We start from the raw sequence: 15,441 nt of genomic DNA on the forward strand, positions 1-15,441 counted from the left end.
TCAGAGGTCGACGGCCGTGTCGGATCCGTGATGGTATTCCTCCCCGTCTAACAGCGGCTCTTCCTCCACCATCATGTGAACTGTGAACAAAACTCGTCATCATGCACACCAACGAATACAAACATTGACACATATATTCTAATGATTTCTATGACATCTTCAACAGTTTCCCATAGTTCCTTCGTTTCTTTCCTTTTTTTGCCATATTTAAACGCGCAAAAATTCATGTACAATAGGATTAAGGAATGTAGAAGCGAAATCAACGTTCTCCGCTCTTTCAAACTTGAAAAATATTTCCAGACATAATTAGATGTTCACTGGATACTTTTAATTCTTTTTTAATATTATACAAAAGATTAATTAAAATTTTCCTTGCAAAAAAATGAAGGAAACAAAATTAATAAAAGCAAATTAAAGAATAAAAAATCCCTTTTTCTACTTCTACATTTCTCAATTCCAGGCACGTTTTGATTTTTGTTAAACAAGAAGATGTGTAGACATAGACAAATCCTACCTAAGTTTTCTGTCTAAAATACATGCTGAGAAAACAAATATACACTGTTTGCTTTTATATGAGCCGAACATATGTATCTTTCTTAAAATTATATAGCTTTAAGCAAGCACTATTACTTGTTTAATTAATCTTATGTATAATCTACCATCTCCTCTATTAATTAAAAGTTTGCTTCTTCTAAAAAAAATCTCTAAAAATATAAATGTATTACATTGTACAAATTTGTTCAACTAATAGTATTATATATAATGTGTTTTGAATTTTTTTCTCGCAATGACTTAAAATCCAAGCAGCAGGCAGAAAAACATGCAAAAAATAATTCTGATATACAATATCCTGCAAAAATAAAAGACAAAAACCTATGCACTTTTATAAAAAAAATAACTCGCAATTTATGTTGATATTGTAATACTCAAAAAAGAACTTACTCAAAAGAACTTTAAATAGAGTATTAATTTTTTTATAAAATTATAATTATAATTTTTTATAAAAAAAATTTAAGAAAGAAAGAGAGAAGTGTCTTTATCAATGATCTGCATACTTTACTATTACTATTAGTTTTAACTACAAGCCGATTCTTAAAATAATAATCAGTCCATATAATATTATTCATTTTACATCGATTAAAGCTAAGAAGAATGCTTGTAATTTATAATACGCCAACTTTTGATATATAAATTTTGAGCATCTGTTCTTTTTTATTTCTTATCAAAAAAGGATTTAATTAGTCTATTTAAATCCTAGCAAATTATACATTAATTTTATTCTACAAATGTATAGATATATTAAAGTTTATTTTGAGATTAGCACATGCAGATGACAATTCGAAACCATGCAAGAAGTTACAGTTCATAACATGCATAAAATACAATCTGAACAATATATTGGCATACACATAAGTTTATAAGTATAAGGATGAATTTCCATTATATTATATAAAATATATATATTAATATTAATTCTAACACAATTTTCCTTCTCCTCTCTCATATACAATGATAATCATATTACTTTCATGTTATATTTGCAGCGAATTTTGCATAGCAACAAACTAAAGCATAAACATGCATATTATCATCTGCGTAATATTCTAAATAATTATTTTGTTATTACTAACTGTATTTCTTTAAAAAATCCAATGCACCACAATGTACAAAATTTCTCACTATTGGTACATTTTCTTCTGATAAATCTATTTCTTTCTTTTTACAAACACAATTTTTATTGGATATTACAATAAGCACAAAATCAATATTAAATTTTTTTAATGATTTGAATAAATTAATTTTTTTCAAAAAAGCTTCTCTTGATAAGATCGGTTAAATTAGAATGAAAAATAATACTTTGTAATAATAAACTGATTTATCCAGAAAATATAATACAGTTCTCAAAAAGAATTTGAAATATAGTACAATTCGATAAGATTACATTTCATTTACACATAATGTAACACTTACATGTACAGCATTTACTGTCTTTAAAGAAACATAATTAGAAATAGAATAATTTTACTTTATCTATTTATAGCAATAATCAATTCCCTTCAATTACGGAATTGTTATTAATATACAAAATATGTTATTAATAGAAATAACAAAAGAATTCTATATATCAGCATTTTGAAAAAAGTTATCGCAGTTAAGATATCTGGTCAATATGAAAACTGTCTTTTTGTTATACTTTACTTTCCTACATCAACATTTCTTCAGGAATATATAATACAATAGAAAATTATAAACATCATTTCCTATCATACATCAAGATTTTGCTTTTTACATTTAACTCTGTTAGAGAAATGATTAATTAACCATTATTTATGAAAGAACTTTAAATTAGCAAAATTAAAAGTGTAATATAATATACAAATAAGAGTTAAGCATGTATCTGCCATTTGCTTGTAACGTTTCATATAAAATACGTAGAAGTATATTTAAAATACGCTTCTCACAGAATATATATGATACTTATGTAAAGACTTTCTTAATAAGTATTCGTCTTAATTGTATCTATTGTCACATCTATTGACGTAGAAGTAAACAAACATATCTAGTGTAAAGTCGAAACTGTCTTTAGTCTCTTTATGTTCTAACATGTCTCACATATTTTAATTTATCATATCTTCGTTAAAAATGTTCTTTGTTATCAAATACACGGACACACGCATAAAAGCAGAAATAGAAAACGTTCACGACGCATTCCATATTTTCATACAATCGAAAACTATACATTTCAAAATGAAATTCACATAATTTGTTATAGACATGTCATAGATATCATACAAATTTTTTTTATAAGCTTTACAAAGCTTTAACAAATAAAATATAAATACGTATATATCAAACAACTTACTAATTCAAATTTTGAAAAAAAAAGAAAAGAAAAGAAAAAAAAAGTTTTGTCAAAAACATTATCAACGAATTGCTAACAATAAGTTATGAAAGAATAATAATCAAATCAAATAATCAAATAAACAAATTTTATTAAAAATCATAACTCATTAAATGAGTATTTAGAAAGCAATTTTAGATATTAATTGTCGAGAAACTTACTTCTTTACAAATGATGAGATTTTTGATCTTGCCATATTTGATGTATATGTAATCTTTATTATATTATTATAATAAATGTCCTATGAACGAGATATATCAGAATCAGACACACCAAAAACAAAGATTTAAAAGTTTAATGCAATTCATATCAAACTTATAACATTCTTATACAGACTTATGTATCTCATGTGCCTCTCGTCTCGAACACTCTGAATTCTAATTTATCATTTTCTTTTGTTATAAGTATGGAGCAAGTACCGTTTTTATTATACGATCCGGTGGCACTCTCTTGCTTTGATACACGGTATGTTTTACTAAAAATTTGTAATAATCGCTAATCAATTCAACTAATGATTTCTGCACACAGAATGTGGTACACAATGTTTGCCGCGCGAAAGAAGTTAACGCGATAGTCAATCGTTTTTTCGCTTTTATGGAAGTGATAAATTAATTGATTATCGCGTCAACTTCCGCAAGGCTACAAGCGCATTGTTGCATTCTATATGCAGAAGTCATAAAACTTTAATTATAAGTTATTAATTTTCTATAAATTCTTATAGTTTGAAACGACAAGTTCATAAATTACAAACGTGATAATAAATGAGCTGTACTATTCGAACTATGTACACAGAATTCGACAAGCGTTTTTACTTTGTTACATCATGATTTCTTTATACACGAATCATACAGAGCATTCATTATCACCAATCCTAATGATGTTTCTTATGCAATCTGTTACGTTGTGACCTATTAGTACCATTTTTCTCGGTGGCGTTGATCTGGTTAGCGCCTGTGTGATGGTTGCATGGTATCCTGAATAATTTGATCTTCATGTGATCGCAAATTTCAAGACATACTTGAGCACTATACCGGAAGAGATCCAGAGTGACCCAGATCTAAATATATGTGTTTCGTTATTTATCGAAGATTATGTTGTAAAGATGGAGATCAAGCATTGACTTACGAAACACAGCCAAAGAACATAGTATTCTTTGATGAAAAAGTTGAAATATTGATTAAGGAACAGCATAGCTGGACCAATTAATGAACTGTCCAAATATTGCATCTCATTTTTAGTCATATGAGCAACCTGAAAAGCAATGTTATAAAAAATGGATATAATTGATAAATATAACAATATATTGTCACAAATAAGAAAGAATATTATTACAAATACACAATCAATATACATACCACTAGTCTATTTGTAACTTTGGCCGCCACCATTCCAAACGCAAGTATATACAAGGCTGGGTGGTTTTCGTAGACATGTTCGGCGCTTTTTCTATATATTATAAAAGCCGGTACTACCACAAAACTAAATGGTATAATTGGCGATAAAACGGATGTTCCCTAAAACAAAATGGGTCTTATGCAGAAAGTCTGAAGAAGATATTTAAATAAAGCTACGTGCGGAGATTTATATTTGTAAGAAAAAAAAAGCCCGATTAAGTACAGAGGCCTAATTTGATAGATGTTACATATTTTAAAAATGTATGTTAAAATCTTTTTATATTGTTATTTAAATAATAATAATGATATATGTCAGTTGACGTAAACACATGTCATAAACTTAAGATATATGTATAAATTATTTTATATTCGTAAAACAATTCCTTTAAAAATGTAGAATCACATTAATAGATTTTATAATAGATACAAACATAGCTGTTATATACTGCTCTGTGTGTTTGATAGGAAAAATTGCAAATGTGTGAAAAAATAAATATATAATAAGTTCTAAGCAAAGTCTATATTTTAAACATGTAAAAAGAAATTAAAGTTTGATTATTATATTTATTCGAATTGCAATACAGTAAATAAATTATTTTAAATGCATGAGTTGAATGAGTCAGGTAAATCTTTATAAAGTCATTAAGGAACATAATTTTAATTATTATAATTAATAAAATATTAATTTTGTCTGACACATGCAATATATGCTACATTTACATAGATAAAATGTACGTAATAAAATAAAATAAAATTCGCAATATTATGATATAGTAGAACGTCATTAATAATATGCAATTCTATTTTTCTACAGCTTCGTAACATGCGTGTAAAAATTCGGTTTCAAATGAATCAGAAATGAAATGAGAACTATTCTATAACTGCAAAATATAAAGGAGAAAGCAAAAAATGAAGGGATATATAATACATGGATTCCTCTGTGGGGAAGTATGTAATATAACAAATATTAACATAAGTGAAAACAGTAACAGTGATGAGTAATCTTATACGACGCCGTTAGATTTAGGCCCACCATTGCGTTTAAAAGAAATAAATAGATCTACGATTATTTATTATTATTATTATTATTATTACTAATTATTTTTTAGACTATATACAATTTTTTATGTATTAGTAACAAAATTAAAATGCATTATTAATTCGCTACAATAAAGATTTCCCAAGCAAACTCTTTTCTTATCTTCGCGACTTGTTCAAAAAGCATGGGCCTAAATCATGAACTAAAAAGAAATCAGACAAAATATTGTGCACTACACAATTGGTCCCACTACTTTTTTCTTCAGCTGACTTACTGCGACGGTGGAGCCATTTTTTCCGACACCACCGGCGAGAATGACGGATATGCTGCTCTGTGCAAGTAAAATAGCGATGCCCACAGCAGCCCATAACGGAAACACCTTCACCTCTGTGCCAGTATATGGCAACTGTATAAGAGCGACACGAAAGATCTTTTGATTAGTCATCAGAGGCTATCCTCGTAACAAAGACTTTCTAACATTTCGTATCCCAGATATGTTAATATGTTAATAAAAGAGTTTATATAAACATGAAGTCAAAAATTGAGGAATACATTTGTTATTTTTACTTTTGAAACAATTTCATACATTACATTTTAATCACTATTCATAATGTTATCACAAAACTAATAGAACAAATATATTAGGTATGGGAAAAATGCCACGAACTTTTTCCCATACCTAATATATACGTATATAATATTACGTATTATATAATAAAGTATTTTTTTGTATTGTTTTATATGCATTTAAAACTGAACAATTTTATTGTTTCTCTTTCTTATTTCTATAAATTTCTATTATTTCTATAAATTCTGATTGCTATTCGTAATATTGCAAATATACGCAAATCTCTCATTTATTATTTAAAAAATCTGCACGGAAATTTATATATGAAATTTGGAAAATTTTTTCTTTTGTTATCTTGAGCGATGAGCTAATTGTTCATAATCTTTGTAATTGAACAAAAATAAAGAGAAGAATAAAATTTATTTATAAATTATAAAGGTGCAGGGCAAAGTGTTTGTTGCTATAATATCACGAACATGTAATTAAATAAGTGTAAGAAACAATATACAGTAACACAAGATCCAAATTTAAATTAAAAAACAAGACTTGAAGAAAGCTATCATTGTGCAGCATTCGGTCATATACAAAAGTGTTGATATTTTTGTTTCACATATAAAATAACACACATCATTTTCTTTGCAGGCATTAACTTCACAAAACGAACTACATATAGCAAGTTTCAATAAATGCGAATAATATTCTTTTTACTCAAATATCTCTATTGAAATAGAAACGTAAAAATACAGTAAATAAAGCCTCATGTTTTGTACAATTAAATATGGCATTATAAAATTTAGTATGTATAAATAGAAGTTAGTATATCTTTTTTAGAATTAATCATTTTTCAAATCCAGGTTACAGTTATTTAATTGTTGTAACACTAGAAGTATGCTAATAAAAACATATATTTCTCGAGTAAAGAGATTATTGAGAGCTTGTTATATTAAGAGCGATATCTATATTAGACAAAAGAAGCGTTTATATAAATTGTGCGAGATATCGAGATATATCACTCTGATGGTTTAATATGCAGACGGCCATACACAGACGTTTAGTAATCCAACCAAACATCCGACATAAGTTTCCCAGTAGAAGAGATCGATAGAGAAGACAGCAAGCAGAAAATGTATCAAACAGATAACGTCTCTACTGTACAGAATGGCAAAAGATATGAGAATATGTTTGCTCTAGGAGAACGCCATTTTGTTAAGAGACTTACTGCAATTGTGGAACCATTTTTTCCAATCCCACCAGATTCAAAGACTTTACAGAATTCAAGGAACACGTGAACGTAGCCTGCATAAAAGGCCAATGCTACGTAGTTTTTGAACGTGCCTACACCGAGCATGGGAATCTAAACAAAGCGACAAGATCTTCGTTCGTTATGAGAATTGCTCGTTATAATTGTTCTTGTATATGTAAATGCCTACATATATATACACAAACTGATAATTATGTCTCTCGATACCATTGCCATAATAATATCGTTCTGGATGGGCTTAGTTCTATCTGTGGTCGTATTTACTGTAAGCATGTACAAATAGAACTTATCTCTCATTGCAATAAAACTGCAAGATTGTAAGGCACGAGGGAGCAGCTGATTTGAGTAAGATAAGTTGAATGTTAAAGATCTCGCTCTAATGTTATAGTTTTCAATGTGAAAGAAAATCAGTTTTTTGTTATATCTAATATGTGCAGGTTTTGCAGACTCAGTGTTTTATCTGTATAGGCAAATGTGCTTATTATATTTTCTTCAGAAGCGTAGTGTGAAAAAGAATATAATGTATATATGCTACAAATAAGAAATTCAAAATTTCCTAATATTTATCTGCGTTAGATCCTTTATACAAAAACTTTATACACAATTTATAGACTTAAAATTCTTCAACTATTTGACAAAAATTCCTAATTTGAAATTGTTTCAAAAGAGAGTATTATTATGTATTTATAAAAAAAGCAGATGCGATCAAGATCGAGATTTTCATCATAAATATAATATCAAAAGGCGATCATAAGATTTTTCATCATAAATATAACATCAAAAGGCGAACATAAAAGCTAATTTTACATTGAAAAATTTTTACAGTTGTGTTTTTAAAATACATTAAAACATTAATAACTTGTTGAAAACTTGGAAAATATGAATTTACATATGAAAGAAGTATAATTATCAGTCATATAATGATATATACAATTCATATATATATATATACAATTCATTATAAGAGTTGTAGGATATGGAGGTATTGAAAACAAGAGTATAAGGGGGCATAATTTAGTTGGGAATATAGAAGTAAAAATGCGTGTTAAAAATCAATCAATATTTTGCAGTAAAGAAGTAATCTCAGCGCCGCTCCTCATGCCATGCTGCTCCCATTTCTGCATGTTCAATAAAAGATTCTAGTTAACAGACTTACAGCCACAGTGGAACCATTCTTGCCCACTCCTCCGGTGAAAATCACCGAAAATATGGAATATAAATTTGCCAGTGCACACACCACTGTCATAACTCCTAATAAATACTTAAACATAAAACCATCTAAGAATGGTATCTGCAAAAAATACCTTCATTAAATGACATTATATGTATATATGTACAATGATATTGTTTCATTAAGTTTTTATCATGAAAGCCACAATAAAATCTTTCAAGGCAAAAATTATTTGTATAATTTTTAAGCACAGCACAAAGTATACGGAAAAAAACTGTGCAGCGATGATTATTATGCCGAAAAAAAAATTCACAATTACTGTGCACGCGCTAATCATCGCTGTCCAAACAGCGATCATCATTGCAGTAATTGTTACTGTGCAATGAAAATTTTTCTCGGTACAGTAATCGGCGCTGCGCGATTCAGCGATCATCTCTTCAGCGCTGCACAGTTTTTTTTCGTGTATAATCTTTTATAATGTTGTAATATATATATTTCAATTTGTATGTGTATGTGTATATGTGTAAAAAATATATGAAATGTAAATTACACAAAAAAATTAAATTTTAGAGTGTAATAGTATACATTATATTCAATTTTCGTCACTGAGAATTTTGTTCAAATAAAGAAGATTAATAGTATAGACTAGTAAATTAACTTAATTTACATGCTGAGCAGATTTAATAAAAATGACATTGAAAAGATTATGTTATTTATAATAATATAATCTATATTTTATAGAAATGTAGTAGATTTACTACACTTTTTATATAGATTTTATAATGACATAAATTTATAGGCTATCAAAATTACTTACCATAAAATCTAAAACCCATAGCAACATAAGCAAAATTTTATCTAGCATTTTGCTTGCACTATGTGTTACATTTTTAAAATACAAATTACAATTTCGAGCTATTTAATTTTATCTTTAACAAATATTGTCATAAATCATTTGTGTAAAAACTGTAGTGCAAGCAGTTACATAAGCATATATATAATGTGTGATAAATGAATACTTCAACAATTTAGAATAATAATGTGATTATTTAAAAAAAAAAAACAAGCAAAGCAGAATATAGTATTCATGTTTATCAAACTGCAGCCATGCAAAAAATTAAAATTAAATAAATAAATAAATGATTATTAAAAGAAAAAGATCATAAAACGTGTTAAATTGCTATACAAGATATTTTTGCTATGTAAAATGTAGAAAGGATAATTCAGGATAATTAAAAACAATACAACCTCTATCATCCAGATTTGTGGGCCAAAGATTGCAGAAATCAGATGAATAGTTATGATTGTAAACTGTGCTTCTGTTACATCCACTTTACCAAATCTCAAGGAACCTATTAAAACGATACTTTAAGACGATATTTTAAATAAAGTTTTAAATAATGCACTGTATTGTTTTATTTTTATACAAATTTTTTTGTTTTTGATTTTATACCTGAAACATAGGTTTGCCAATGAGCGCAGTAGAAAAGCGTCATTGCACAGAAACACTGGAAAAACATCCACGTTGGGTAATGTCCTAATTGTACAGCTATACACGCTGACAAAGCTACAAACACTGAAAAGAAAATAAATATCAGAAATTAAAATGTTTTTAATACATAAAGACAGTGCAGTTACCTGTTGATATTGAATCACATCCATGATCAAACAATTCGCCCAATGGTGTAGACGTGCCAGTTCTCCTGGCTTGTTTACCATCGATAGCATCTAAACTCTGATATATAAACAGACCAAGTGCACATAAAAAACATGCCCACCTAGGTGCCTGAAAAAACAATAGCCAATTTTATTGTAATATTATAGTATACTTTACTATATTATATAGAATTCAGTGTCAAGGCTTTTCATATAAAAATACATTTGTTCAATCGTTTTAAAGTCAAGGTATATTTGAAAACAATTGTGCATAGATTAGCATCCAGATTTATTTTTACATCAATAATAGAGTTATATGGATGAATCATAGATTTGTATGATATTGCATTTTCTAGTAATAATACTTCTTCAGTTAAAAAATTGATTCCTTGATGAGATTCAATACTAAAAACAATAATAAGACAATAATGTCTTTTATCTTGATTATAATATTATTGATTATGCAAGATTTGTTCAATAAATCAATCAAATTTAAAAATAATTTCAAATGCATTAATCCTTGAATGAAAATATCCTTGAGAATAAAAATATTATCCTCTCAGTCTTTTATTAAAATTTCTTTTTTTTTTAAATTTATGTTCTTGTTATTTACTATTTTTAAAAATATTATTCTGCCTTAGTTAAAAAAATTCAAATTATAAAATAATATAAAAAAATTGTTTAAAGACAACAGAGTACAACACAGTATGTGTTCTGATTATAACATCATGTTTTATTATAATTAACATATCAGAAATGTTAGAAAATTCTTAAATTAAGAATTTTTTTTAAAGATTTTGTCTGTAACAGCTAATAAAAGAGCTTTCATGTGATAAAAAAATTTCACTTGCACGAAATTTGAATATCAAAGAGTTACTATGAAATATTTCAAGTCAAACATAAATAAAATTATTATAGCAGAAAGTTTTTTAATTAATCTTTAAGTATATAGATGATTTGAAGGTATAGAAATCGATAAAGGATATTCAGAACATTCTAAAAAATTATAATTTTATAGTTATATATTGTAAATTATATATCACTAATTATAATTTTATAATTATATGTTAGTTATAAATTTACATCAGTTATCCTTGAAATAAAGAATGTGAAAATAATGAATTTCAAAACTTCTTTAGGCAATATCTTTTTTCTTTTTTTGAATAAAGTTTTAAAGAAAACTATACCTACAAAGTGCTATGGCTACTTCTATTCACTTAAAGGTTACATAAAAAATTATTTTTTTTCGTGATAAGAAAAATATGCGTCACAGAGATACGGTGATGTTCAAGAAGAACGAAGAAAGACGTGTCTTATGAAGAAACAGGTTAGACAAGTTAGAAGCTTCTAATATCAGGCTTACCTCGGCCCTCGCGTCCGGGCTATAATAGACAAGGATCAGGGTGGTGACGATGTTGACAATCAGGCCGAGCACGGTGATGAGATTGGGTGCGAGCCAAAGCGGCACCTTGCTGACCAGCCAGTCCCACCATGGTTGCAGGAGGCCGTCGAGGATGCTATTGCTCGTGCAGCTATACTTGTGCTCACTGAGCCGTTTCAGCTGGCCGGACGACAACAGTCTGTCTTTATAAAACTGCATGCTTCTTCGGACCGCACACGTCACTCCGACGCTGTGTCACCGAACTGTGGACGCCAAGGGTAATAGCAGGAAGGCAAGAAAGAAGATGGGGAAACCGTAAGGTCGATGGGATTGGACTGCGATCGTTTCTGCGGAGACGCGACGTCGACGCGATACACTACCGAGATCACCCGCGACGGAACGGTCAAACATAACAAGCGACCGTCGCGTTACGCGTACGACATTTCTGCGTGCAAGTCTACATAAGTCCCACGCAGTCCCATAAATCCCACGATATTGTCACGACCGGAAACTGACTGACCGGCCACCAGTGACGGCAATAGGTCTAGTTTCCATCGAGGGTTTAAACCGGTTCAGAATATAAGAACCAATCAACTACAGTCGAGTATTCCCCTGTTACAGTCGAACAAATAGGGAAATACTCGATTATAGTTGATTGGTTCTTATATTTTGATCCGGTTTAAATCCTCGGTGAAAACTAGGCCAGTGTCGGTAGTGACGCGTGCGCGCAGTGTTCGAACGGTCTCCTCAGGGACTGCGTTCCATTTCATGTTGCATTATTTATTCATCGAATGTTAAATAAGAATAAATAATGCATCATGCGTGAAACAGAACGCAGAGTCTTCTCGAGCTGTCTCAAGGCTGTTTTCCAAAATTGAATTGTTGCCAGCGCTGAAAATCTACAATTTACGTATACTATACATTTACGTATACTATACATTTTAAGTTAGACATATTAGCCCGTATTCAGAACGCGCTTAAAATGATATTAGCGCACTAACATGCTATAATTTACGTTACGCATACTATAGACGCATTTCAGAGATAAAAGCGCACTTTTATCGATAAAAATGCGTTCTGAATACGGATCATTAATTATAACAATCATAAAACTAATTTTTTTTCTTTGTGTTGCTTTATTAGACATATTAATTGTAACAATCATAAAACTAATTTCTTTTTTCTGTGTTGCTTTATTCAATTTGCATATTTTACATAGCGTAATGTTTACATAAAAAAAAAATTCGTGTAAATTTAACATAAATAATACGTAAAAATGTAAACGTAATAATTTTTAGTAATTATTTAGAATAACCTTCCTCACCTCAAATCTTAATAAAAATATACTCATTCGACATGTTTTCACTCAAAACGAAAGAATTTGCCAAAAAAAAAAAAACGCGGCGGTCGACCTCGTAAATCGAGTTATTAAGAGTCAACGCAATGCTGCAAATGCTTTGAAACGGTTTTTAATTGTTAATTTAATCATCAAATGCTTCAAAGCATTTGTAGCGAGACTTTGACCACAGCCTAAGATATCTCGATTCGATACAGTTCTGTTGTATACGTTCTGCATTAATTATACAAATTCACTACTTTAAATACACAAATTTACTGCTTTAAAAACGCAAATTCATTGCTTTAAAAATATATTTACTGCTTTAAAAACACAAATTCACTGCTTTAAAAAACACAAATTCACTATTAATGTAAAGAATTTAAATTGAATGTAAAGAAAAGTACTTAAAGCAATAAATTTGTGTTTTTAAAGTAGTGAATTTATGTTTTGAAGCAGAGAATTTGTGTTTTTAAAATAGTGAATTTGGGTAATTAATGCAGAACATAGCGCTGTATATTGAATTGGAATGACAGATATCTTAAAACCTCTAAAGTTTCCAACTTTGGGAGCTTTCCAGCAAGAGACATAAATTGACACAAGAGCCATTTTATCCTTGTTCAATAATCAATAAGAAACAAAGACGAAATGACTCTTAATAACTCAATTAGGCCGATCACTGCGTTTTTTCGTTTTGAGTGAAAACACGTCGAATAAATATATTTTTATTAAGATTGGAGCGGAGGGTTATTCTAAATAATTATCTAATTTTTTAATAAAATCACGTCGCAAAATGTAAACAATCAGCCTTTGAAAATTCCCGCCAGGCAATTTTATCGTCCAAAAACATGTGGCCCGAAAATAAAAAATATCGAAAATATCAAGAAAACTTTTTTCAATTAATTACGATTCAATTAATTATGATTATTTTCATATATTAGACAACCTTTTGTCAGAAACAAGTTGTTCTGCAAAAAGTTGATTACCAACATTGGTTTCATTCGCATTTTCCAATCATCAGTCTATCTGTAGTTTTCTATCGTTGCACGTCGCAGTTCGTATCGCGATGACAACGTTGTTTCATTTATCAAGATTTCTTAATTACGCGGCGAGTAATTGTCTGAGAAGAGTAGCATCGGCTGTAATTTGCAAACAATATTATCCTGGTACGTAATTAGAAATTATAATGTGCAAAAATTATGCAGCAATATAATATAACCTCTCTTTTGAGTTATGCAAACATAATCTTCTTTCTATCCGTTATACTCTAAAGACCGTATTCAGAACACGCTTTTATCTCTGAAATTTTATAATATGCGTAAAGTAAAGTATGTTAGCGCGCTAACATTGCTAAACGTATTCTGAATGGGCCTTAGAGTGTAACAAATAGATAGAAAGGAGGTTATGTTTGCCTAAGAATTTTATTTTTAAAGATTGATAAAATAAGATCATTTTATTATATTAAAATTTTACAAAAACCTAATAAAAAAGTTCACAAAACTTAAAGAATTTTATATTTAAATTCCGAAATAAAGTGCCTGAAATCATCTAGTAAAGTTTTACAAAATATTGAGCTTTCATAATTAAATAAAAATTTTAATATTAAATAAATTTTAATAAATTTAACATAGCACTACACTGAGTCGAAATGATAGATATTTTAATCTCTAAAGTCTTCAACTTTAATGCTTAATAATCTAATAAAATTAGGTAAATAAATTTTATAATAAATCTATTAATACAATTTTAATGTAAATTCAGAGAGACGAAGACACGAAATCAGACTTTGTATAATATATATATACATTATATAATATATATATATACAATACATATTGAAAAATAATCTTTTGTTTCAGCATTAAGATTATGGGAAATACCAATAGCAGAATATCGAACAGTTAAATCACCATGGATGAGGCCTATCCCAGATTACCAAACGGAAGTACAGGAATGGAATGAAGAGAAAGAGAAAATATGCATTGGTAAAATATGCATATTTTGTTAACTTATTCTATAAGCATGTATAAACTTCAATTTTTATGAATAAATTCTAACGAATAATATTTTGTCTTGTTCATAGATGTAACAAACGAAATCAACAATCAGATCGCAACAGACAGTATCGGCCGTATGTTCGCAGTTGTCCAAGTATGTGGAAAACAATTTAAGATAACAGAACATGATATTATAATTATTGAGGGATTCTGGCCACCGAACATAGGTGATCAACTAAAACTGGAAAAAGTGTTGCTGGTTGGCAGTAAAGATTTCACTCTCATAGGCAGACCAATTTTGAATAGAGAATTGGTTTCAGTCGATGCAACAGTTATAGAAAAGACTTTATCCCATACAAAAACTCGCTTTAGGTTTCGACCGAGGAAACAGTATCGCCGTATAAACTGTAAGATACTTTTAAAGAGATATTTTCGTTTCACTCCTCAAGTCTTATTTATATTAATGAGCTCAACGTTTTGTTTTTCAGTCTACAGAATACAACATACAATGCTACGGATTAACTCTATAAATATAAACGGAAACATCAATGAGAAGAAAGAAGTAGAGGGATTAGACAGAGTGTATTAATAATATAACACATGTATGTATATGTATATATATATATATATATATATATACAAGTACTATTCTTGTTTATTGTTTGTTTTATTGTTTTAGTTTAACTATTCTGCGGAATAAACAAAAATAAAAATAGTATTATACACATGCAATAAA

General features: G+C 28.8%; 2 protein-coding genes across 2 annotated transcripts; one reads left to right on the forward strand and one right to left on the reverse strand.

The window, feature by feature from the left end:
- LOC105618031 (choline/ethanolaminephosphotransferase 1) lies at positions 1-11,591 on the reverse strand. The gene is made up of 11 exons (XM_012199607.1): positions 11,355-11,591; positions 9,974-10,121; positions 9,789-9,911; positions 9,584-9,687; positions 8,321-8,455; positions 7,123-7,257; positions 5,610-5,741; positions 4,258-4,416; positions 4,028-4,153; positions 3,821-3,959; positions 1-80 (listed from the first exon to the last, which is right to left on the reverse strand). The coding sequence occupies exons 1-11, from the start codon at positions 11,589-11,591 to the stop codon at positions 1-3; spliced, it is 1,518 nt and encodes a 505-aa protein (XP_012054997.1).
- Positions 11,592-13,774: 2,183 nt separating this feature from the next.
- LOC105618140 (39S ribosomal protein L21, mitochondrial) lies at positions 13,775-15,294 on the forward strand. The gene is made up of 4 exons (XM_012199714.1): positions 13,775-13,874; positions 14,568-14,693; positions 14,792-15,112; positions 15,194-15,294. Exons 1-4 carry the CDS (start codon positions 13,775-13,777, stop codon positions 15,292-15,294), a joined length of 648 nt encoding a protein of 215 aa, XP_012055104.1.
- The last annotated feature ends 147 nt before the right edge of the window (positions 15,295-15,441 follow it).

Source organism: Atta cephalotes (assembly GCF_000143395.1).
Source record: "Atta cephalotes unplaced genomic scaffold scaffold00001, whole genome shotgun sequence".
Taxonomy (NCBI): domain Eukaryota; kingdom Metazoa; phylum Arthropoda; class Insecta; order Hymenoptera; family Formicidae; genus Atta; species Atta cephalotes.